Source organism: Onychostoma macrolepis, chromosome 22 (genome assembly GCF_012432095.1).
Source record: "Onychostoma macrolepis isolate SWU-2019 chromosome 22, ASM1243209v1, whole genome shotgun sequence".
Taxonomy (NCBI): Eukaryota; Metazoa; Chordata; class Actinopteri; order Cypriniformes; family Cyprinidae; genus Onychostoma; species Onychostoma macrolepis.
This window is the reverse complement of record NC_081176.1, coordinates 2968949-2978726: the sequence shown is the minus strand read 5'-3', so window position 1 is coordinate 2978726 and position 9778 is coordinate 2968949. Positions and strand designations below refer to the sequence as shown.

At 38.9% G+C, this 9778-nt stretch overlaps 1 protein-coding gene across 1 annotated transcript; it reads left to right on the top strand.

Annotated features, from left to right (window-relative positions):
- The first annotated feature begins 4392 nt into the window (after positions 1 to 4392).
- LOC131531178 (uncharacterized) lies at positions 4393 to 7836 on the top strand. The gene is made up of 2 exons (XM_058761755.1): positions 4393 to 4466; positions 6319 to 7836. Exon 2 carries the CDS (start codon positions 6320 to 6322, stop codon positions 7598 to 7600), a length of 1281 nt encoding a protein of 426 aa, XP_058617738.1. The 5' UTR covers positions 4393 to 4466; position 6319; the 3' UTR covers positions 7601 to 7836.
- The last annotated feature ends 1942 nt before the right edge of the window (positions 7837 to 9778 follow it).

Below are 9778 nucleotides of genomic sequence, written 5' to 3'. Positions count from 1 at the left end.
TATTTCATGCATTCAGAAAAGTTGCATACTATGCGCAGCATATACTGCAGAAATAGTAAGAGTAGTATGATAGTATGGCATTTCAAACACAGCCACTGTATCGAAGCTTTCGTTTTGAGAAAAGCACGTGATCTATGACTCTTCGTTCGCCTGAAAACCACGTGACTGCTTCAGTGTCTGGTTGGAATGAAGCATTTTTTAATTCGTTTTTTTATTTTTATTTTTTTAATCGTAATTTATATATTACGCTCAAATGAACTTTTCCCATGAAATAACAGTCTAAGGACTGATCACAGATTTAATTTATGAATTTATGTTTGATTTATTTGACTTAGTGCCAGTAAACCGACAGAAATGAACGACATTGACATTGATCATTATTTATTTCCAATAAAAACAACAACAACAACAACGAAGAATCAGTTGTAGAACCAGACGTGAAACGTGCTGTAATGGAACACAGCGCTTTGGAGTTACTTATTTTTGTGACCATTAGATGGCCACAACATAACCGTGTTGAAAAGCTTCGAGTTCCGATACGCTTCACTTGAAGTGAAGATCTCTTCCAGTGCACTCTCGAGGATGTTCTGAATGCCCCAAAACTTGTTCTTAAAGCTTGTGACTGAATATAATTTATTTTCCTTAAATTGGATGCCGATGCAACCATAGTCTGTTACTGCTCTGATTATAGCACAGAATATTATGTTATAATTATATAAAAATTATTATTATATATATAAGTAAATTATTACTGTTAACTCTTTTGCATGTATTTCAGGTCTTTTCAGAAGATAAGCATATTTCCTTCCGGTAATTATTTTATCTTAATTATGAACACAATTTGTAGTTTTCCTTTCTACTGCTCTTAGTTGATCTTCTCGTTATTTCCCTACGGCATCTTATGAACTGGAAGTCTCACACATTACCAGAAAACTGCTTACTTCCGCATTGAAAATCAGATGGAGATTGTAACTTTATATTGCAACAGATGCCGTTTTCACAACTAAGTTGTGAAGTTTCAATGCAGGCTTCACCGAGCATATGTGCGTTCGAGATGCACTACACTAGCCTGTCACCGGCTGGCGAGAGCCGCTTGCAGTCGAACAAGCCTATTGTGTGTGTACTCCTTATTTATGACCACGTGATGTCGTCAGACTCGAAACTCAAACAATAACAGTTTTACCTTTGACCAGGGAGCGCTATAAATACATCATAGTAGAGCATCATCATCTTTATTGGCACTGGACTTTTAGCTACTGTAACAACATTTGTGTAAAGGGTGGCTAGTTATGTTTAGCTTAATGCTTGGTAAAGACATATCACACTTTGTAATTTGGATACAAAACATGTTTTTATTGCCTCAACACTTATATTAGTATATTATTGTGAATCATTAAACAGAATATTCCTTGACCCATACATCAACAGGAGGGAGGGAAGGGGCAAATTTTCAAGAAAATACTGATTGAACTTTTGTTTAATGTGCATCAGACGGTCAGTGAACAGATGTCCAAATGCCAGCACCTATGATCAACCCCCATTTATACTAAGGGTTTGCATTGCAGTGTAAATAGGGTAAGTTTTTCAACGATAGTGAATGGTGAATGTCAAACCCTTATTTGTCCTTTCTCACAGTGTAATCTAAATTATAAACTAGACTTAAGTGTTTGCTGTTGTCGATGAGACATGAGTATCAGTGGTATTATTAGGAGTGATGAGGGGCAATCGATCATCCACATCTAATTGTGCTCTTATTTTTTTTACCCCCTAAAACTTTTTTTTTTTTTTTAAATAAAACAACACAGTTAGATTTGGATGATCGAGCGGCCTTCATTGCTCCCGAAAGCACCATTGCATGCTCATGTCTCATCGATAACAGCAAACACTGTAGTCCACTGCTTTTAATTTAGGAAAGATTTTACTTGGTTTGTAAAAATAAATAAATAAAAATAGTAAAAAAAAAAAAAATGTGTATGTATGTATGTGTGTGTGTGTGTGTATGTATAAAAATATAAAGGGACAATGCTCAGGGTCAACTTGTAAATCTGCTTATAGAACTTGGGCGCTGGAAGAACAGGGTGACTTCACATTTGACCCAGCACTTTTTAAGTGATTTGTGGATTTGTTTGTAAGCAAAAATATCACTGGCGTAATTTTGTTTTAAAAAGTGGTAGGGTTGTGTTTTATTTTATTTTAAATTTTTTCCCATGTACAATATTCAAGCCTTTTTAAGACAACAGAGCAGCAGTGAACATGCATAATCGGTAATGGCAACCAGAAAAACACTGCCACTGTTGCATCTGTTGATGAGTCCAGCAGCGTATGATACTAAATCAAGTGTGCATGATAATTATTAAAGTAAAAATATTTTCTTTGGGCTCATACAGTAATTTCTACAGTATAGAATAAAATTTCGAAGTGTCTATTTGCACTAAGTGCAAATAGCCCACCTTGTTGGCAGAGGCTATTTACACTAACTCCGCCCACCAATATATAATTTTCATAGTCAACAGTGAAAAAAGAGGACTAGCAAATATCAGTTTCAGTGGCGTAGATGGTAAGGAGTGTGCTTTTTGACGCTATGGACCCAAGGTCGAACCTGACTTTTGCCAAACTTTTTTTCTCCCTTTTCAAATCTCATCGGAAAGCCATTTATTTTCAATAAAAAATTAAGGAAATAATCAAGTTGAAAATAAAGTATCGGGTAACAGGGGCGCTGCTAAGGGGGGCAAAGTTAGGACGATTCTAAGGGCCCTTAGTATGAATAGTATGAATCTACAAATTCACACTTGATTATTACATAGAACAGCAGCAGGAAGCAGAACCGCAGCGTGAGGTTGTCATGGCAGCTATTTTGCCACACTAAACTTAGCAATAAACACGTTGAAAATAATACACAATAAACATGTCTGTCAAAACGATTTCAAAGGAGGCTTTTATTAAGCAAATCAAGGAGTGAATTATTCATCCACTATTTAAAAAGAAATACTTTAGCTGGGTTGTCACAGGCAGGGTCACAATTATCTACAGTGTATGAAGCTAAAGGTTTTTGGGTTTTAAGGTTCATAATGTAGAACATTTTTAACATTGTATGCTGTATGTGCATAGGTAGCTCGCAAACACAGAATACAGCTGTTAAGCTAATAGTCACATTTAGCTGAGTAAGATCATGATTGAGAAATGTTGGATACTGCTGGAAATGCTGGTTATAGGGTATCCTATTTATTATTTTAGGATTTTTTTGTTTTGTTTGTTTGCCCCAGTGAAGCATTTCTATTAATATAACTGATTAAGTAGTCAAACTCATTCCATATCAGCAGAATAGTGTGCAGAAAGTCTATGTCAGTAGAACAGGTTATGAATGAATTATGTTACTGATACCTAATGGTCAAAAGCAATAGCAAAAAGTAATAGGTCAATATTATTAAATTGCAGACAAAGATTTTGAATAGGTTGCTTGCTACACTATATTGTCAAAAGTATTGGGTCACCCCCTTCTAATGAACAGGTTTGACTACTTTAGTAATTTCCATGAGTACAAATTTTAATGTTTAAGCATATAATGATATTCTAGGGAATTCTGTGCTTCTAATTTTAAAGCAACTTGACCCTTGTCTGTTCTAACATGACAATGCCTCTGTGTATAAGGCAAGGTTCAAAAATAAATGATTGATTCAGTCAGTGTGGAAGAACTTGACTGGTCTGCAGAAACCTCTGGTGTGACTTTAAATGCAGACCTTGAGCCAAAAACTCATCACCAAACACCAATGACTTGTACATAAGGGTACAGTCATTTTAGACACTTACAAAACTGTGGAAACAAAGATGGAAAAACAATTTTTAAATACATGATGTTTAAAATTATGTTTCCATCTTTGTTGCCACAGTTTTGGAAGTGCCTTTTTCTGTTCTAAAGAAGGTGGTGTACATAAGTAATTTGTCCATACAATGAATGTGCAAGTCATTGGTGTTTGGTGATGAGTTTTTGGCTCATCTGTATTTAAAGTCTCACCGGAGGTGTTCAGCTGGGACTTCAGCTGGGACCAGTCACGTTCTTCCACACTGACTGAATCTATCTATCCTTTTTTTTTTTTTTTAACCTTGCCTTAGAGGAATTGTCATGTTAGAATAGAAAAGGGTCCTGTCCAAACTGTTACTATAAAATTAGAAGCACACAATTCCCAAGAATATTATTATATGCTTAACCCTTTCATGCATGGTGTCCACATTTGGGGACAGTTAATTTAACTCCATTTAGGGTTCATTTATCATGGTAATTTTCTCCAAACCACTTGAGGGCAGTGTCAGGAGATTGACAGCAATATTGTAACAGTGGCTACTATCTTGCATTTCAAATATTTATTGCTTGATGACATCATTAATCCAAGATGGCTGACAGCGATAGCCTTGTGCTAAATGCCCCAGGCATATCTGTGAAAAACTTTTATACAAGGAGGTCAATTGAGGTAAAAAAAAAAAAAATTAGTATGTACAGTAAAGTATGATGAATATGTTAGTATTGTATAAACTAAAATTTAGAGTAAAATGTAGTTTTTATTCACCAAACACCGACTGTCCACATATGTGGACGTCATGCAACAGTGGAGTCAGTTTGCATAAAGTCTGATTTCTGTAACCTGCTAGTATTTCTATTCTATTTTTTCAAAGATGTTATAAATTGTCTTATATTGTAACACATTTAACAAATATGTCAACATAAATAACCATTTAAAATTATACATTACAGCATTAAATGGCAACTTTACACACACATATGGAGACAAATTTGCATTTTGCCTTCCAAACAGGAAGATGTTGATATAATATAATTGAGATGATTCAACATGAAGTAAGATAAGGATGAAAATATAATAAGTTGTTACAATCAGCAGTGAATGTTTTCCATGATTTGCCCATATTGCTAATAGGTTTCCGCATATATGTAACTACTGTTATTGTTTCTGCAATATGTGTTTTATTGTTATTATATTGTAATATTATTATTTTTAATAACTGAGCTGATATAAACAACCATATGCCATAAAAAAAAAAAAAAAAACAGAATATTCCATATTGTCAGCTGTGGCTTTATGTCCCATTTTACGCCTTTGTTGCATGGTGTCCACATACGTGAAATAAAGTAAAAATGAATTTTGTAAAAATGAAAATGGATTTCAATTTTAGCATCATATTAAAGTAATAAAAATAATCATAAAAAAATCTAGATAATGTTTTCCATAATTCATGCATGAAAGGGTTAAACATTAAGATTTGTACTCATGGAAATTACTAAAGTGATCAAACCTGTTCATTAGAAGGGGGGTCCCAATACTTTGGGCAATATAGTGTATGTTTGGTGTACACTATATTGTACACTATATATACACTATATATGCAACCTCATATTCTTTCATAGGGCCCAAAATTGCTAGCGGCGCCCCTGTCGGGTAGGGTTGGGGTAGGTGTAGGGAGGGCTTTATTGTCCCAATGAGGTGTTATCCCTTTAATAATTTGAATTAAAATTATAATTTACACTCAATACATTATTATTGCGTAATGTTTTATAATGTACTACAATACCGAGGTGCAGATAATTGCTACTATTTGCAATAAGTAGTATAAATAGCAGAAAATCTTGCTGTTTTAACAGTGTAAATAGAATCTATAGCTATTTGCACTTAGACTAAATAGCATCTATCACTATTTACACAGTGTAAATAGCATCAGGAATGTGGCATATTTATTGAAAATGTGTAAGTGTGTAAATGAATGGGGGCGTTCTGAAATGTTTTTAAAAACCTGACTGTAAAAAACAACCATGGGAACAGTGTAAAAGTAGCCCAGTTCCGCGGGAAAACCCTGCATCACTCTTTTAGATGCTGCTGTCTGTCTGAATTTTTTTTTGTTGTCGTTTTGTTTACATATATTAATGAGATCGAACTGTACATGTAAAACTTTTTACAGTTACACCAAACCCAAACCTGCTGTGTGTCACATGTTGACCCAGTTTCCTTAGTTCTCCTCATTAGTTAATTAGCTCCTCACCTGTTTCTGTTTCCCCTTTGATTACGTTGATTATTTAAAGCCTGTGTTCTCCCATCATTTTTTGTCTGCTATTTCGTTTGCATCATGTGTTTTGCTACTCCTTGCTCCTGGAATTCTACTGTGGATTATTAATAAAAGACTTTAGTTTGTTCTACTCCTTCGTCGTGCGCCTCCTTAGCTAAACACCACGTAACAGAATAGCAGACCGAAACAGTGAATTATTAAGCAGCGTTTTTCTTTGTTTATATTTATCTTTTTACTGTCCTCTCCCAGAATGGATCGACCCGCCGTCCAACTCCTGTGCCTGGAGCAGGGAGTTCGCCCGCTGGAAGCTCACACTCAAGACTTTATTCAGCTCGCGTGCCTTACCCACTATCCAGACCGCTCGCTCTGTGTTTTTTATTTCACCAGCCTGAGCGAGCGGTCTAAGGCACGAGTTCCAGCGGGCGGTCCTAAAGAGGATTTCGCTGCCTTTGTGGAGTGGGTGCTGATACACAACGAGTCTGCATTCACCATCGACCCTGTGGAGGATGATATTGCCACCGGCCCCACTCCACCACTGCCAGAGACCAGCCAGCCGTCACCCCGATCTACGGAGATACTGCCTGAGCCCACTGCAGACGGAGAGCCTGAGCCCGCTGCGACTGAGCCTCTACCATCAACTGACCAAGTGCGTGAGCTGGCAACATCGTCTGTCGTCGAGGGAGTTTTGGTGGTGCTCGAGGGCTTGGAGGGAAGCCCCGCCCACACTCCTACGACTGAGGGTGAGCTACAACTGGTTTCTGGGAGATATGAAGAGGAACGAAAGGACATCTTCCAGATGGACCTAATTGACTGGTTTGGAGAAGTACAAACCTGTACCCCTGAATCTCCTGTGTCTCCACTGGTTCCGTCCGGCCCTGAATCTCCTGTGTCTCCGCTGGTCCTGTCCAGCCCTGAATCTCCTGTGTCTCCGCTGGTTCCGTCCAGCTCAAGTCCTCCTGTGGTCCCTCCCAGCCTCCCTCTCCTGCCTCCTCTCAAACCAGCTAGTTCCTCGCCTCCAGCTCCGCTGATGCCTATCAGTCCCTCAGCTCACCCTCAGTCAGCACCTGCCATGCGCTCTGTTCCGCCACCTCAGGACTTCCAGTCTCCAGCTCCGCCCAGCCATGTGGATCCCCTGTCTCCACTTCCAGCCTCCGAGCCTTGGACTACACCTCGGTCCTCCGACCCATCGGCTCCACCTCGGCTCCTAGCTCCCTCGTCTCCACTGTTGCCCGTCATCCCACTGGCTCCACCGGGCTCCCTCGTCCCTCCGGCTCCGCCTTGGTCAGTCGTCGACCATCCGCCGCCTCCACTTCTCCGTCTGCCCCGTTCCACCTGGGTCTCCACCTCCAGCTGCTCAGTCTCCGTCAGTCGGCCCCCTGGTGTCGTCGGCCCTTTCTCCACTATGGCTCCTCCCGCCGTCAACTCCGCCGTGGGCTGCCATCCTGGCTGGCCTCTGGATTACCACCTGGCTCCTCCTGCTCCGGGCTCCTCCCTGGCTCCTTCCTCCATCGACTCCACCCTGGCCCCATGAACTTCTTCCCCATTGCCTGCCCTCCTCCTGCTCCACGCCCACCTCCAGAACCCTCACCTTCCCTCCTCTGTTGGACTGTTTTTGTCGGCGCGGGGACGCGCTGTTCCGGGAGGGGGCGTTATGTCACATGTTGACCCAGTTTCCTTAGTTCTCCTCATTAGTTAATTAGCTCCTCACCTGTTTCTGTTTCATCATTCTTTGTCTGCTATTTCGTTTGCATCATGTGTTTTGTTACTCCTTGCTCCTAGAATTCTACTGTGGATTATTAATAAAAGACTTTCGTTTGTTCTACTCCTTCGTCGTGCGCTTCCTTAACTAAACACCACGTAACACTGTGGTCTGTGGCCTACTAAATAATCGGTAATCTTCTATTTAAAATCATATACAGACAGTTCTAAGTATAAATAACTGGGTTTGTTATTCTAAAATAAACATCAGTTTTATATCATTAATACAACAATTTTATATCATTAGATTTTCAATGGAAAAAAAAGGACCGTTGTTGCTTCATTGACAGCTGTTGGTGTCCAGCTGCAGTTGCTCTGTGGTTCATGATCGTCTGAGGTGAAATGCAGCTTCAAGCTAAAGCTGGTTCCTTTGTTGACATGCTGCAACAAATATGTTGCTTTTGTGTGAAATGCAACCATTCTCAAACCTTCAGAACTTAAATACTTTGTTCAATGATTTAACGGTTTAAAAAGTCATGTGGTGAACTGGATGACTGAAGTAATTTCCTCCAACTGCTCCATGATAGCATCTGTTCTGTAGTGGCAGTATTCTTTGAAATACAAAACGGCTGTTCTTATGTCCTTTGCATTATGTTCAGTTCTACTGATTTGGGAATTTAAAACTATTTTTAAAATGATTTTATAGAAACATTAAGGTCTTGTAGTAAAGGTTATTCAGAGAGAAACATAACGTTGGTTTGCCATACATTTTCTGTCACATCAGCAATGTTCCTGATTAAGTCGGATGCTGTGTATGAAAATGTCCCCAGAAAACGGTGATCAAATACTGTATCTACTGGAACTGATGATAGAGTTAATACAGGACCCTGCCTCACACATTTTGGTTTTGTTCACATTTATTCTCTGCCCAGACAGCTCAGTTTTATTTTGCCTATTTGTAACACATCTTTTGATTTCATCTAATGATTTTTTTTTTTTTTTGCACGTGTGCAAAATAAGTTGTTATTGCGATGTCCAAAATATTGTTGCTTTAATTTGATGCCCCACAAATAGCACAGCATTCAGAAACTCTACTAAATATTCTATCGTATGGAAATGTAGTTTCTTTATTAAAATTGATTCTACCCTTCAGTGTGCCCTTTTGTCTGTCATTTATGGATCTATTCTTTTTAGACAGTTTCATTGAACATAAAGTGCGTTAGTGGTTTACAGTATCACCACACACAACATGCTCAGCTGGACATTTTAACAAATGTAGTACAACATCATCTCTCTCTAGTGTCCAAAAGAGAAATCACAAGTCCCTGATTACAGCTCTACATTGCTATAGATGCTGTTAAAGACACAACAGGCAAAATAAGACCCCGTGCCTGATCATTGCGTTGCCTTCCTGATGCCTGTTTAAGCAATATCAAAGTTATAACATTAAAACAGTAAAAAGTCAATAGAATGAAAAGGTTAAAGGCCACTAAGGTTTTTTGCACAGTGGATGGAATTTTCACACCATCCTATACTTGTGGGGCAGTTGTGGTCTAATGGTTAAAGGGGTCATATGCACATGCACTTTTACAAGTTGTTTGAACTGAAGTGTGTGTTGGCAGTGTGTATACACAACCACCCTATAATGATAAAAATCCACACTTGTTTTTTTTTTTAATCTATACTAAAATCTTTACCCCTTTCTCAAATCGAGCTGATCTCAGATGCCTGTCTGTGTGACGTCACACGGACAGGCCCCTCCCATGATAGTTTGATTGACAGTAGCATTTCAGCACAGACTGGACTGGTGTCTTACCTTAGATCCGCCCTGAGTGAGCTGTCATCAGTCTGCCATTGTTTCACCGCCGGAGCAGATGTAGACAAGAATGTCTCCTAAGCGACTGAGGTGTTTTGTTGTTGACAGAGGTGGGTAGAGTACCCAAAAACTGTACTCAAGTAAAAGTAAAAGTACTTGAAGAAATATTTACTCAAGTAAAAGTAAAAGTAATAG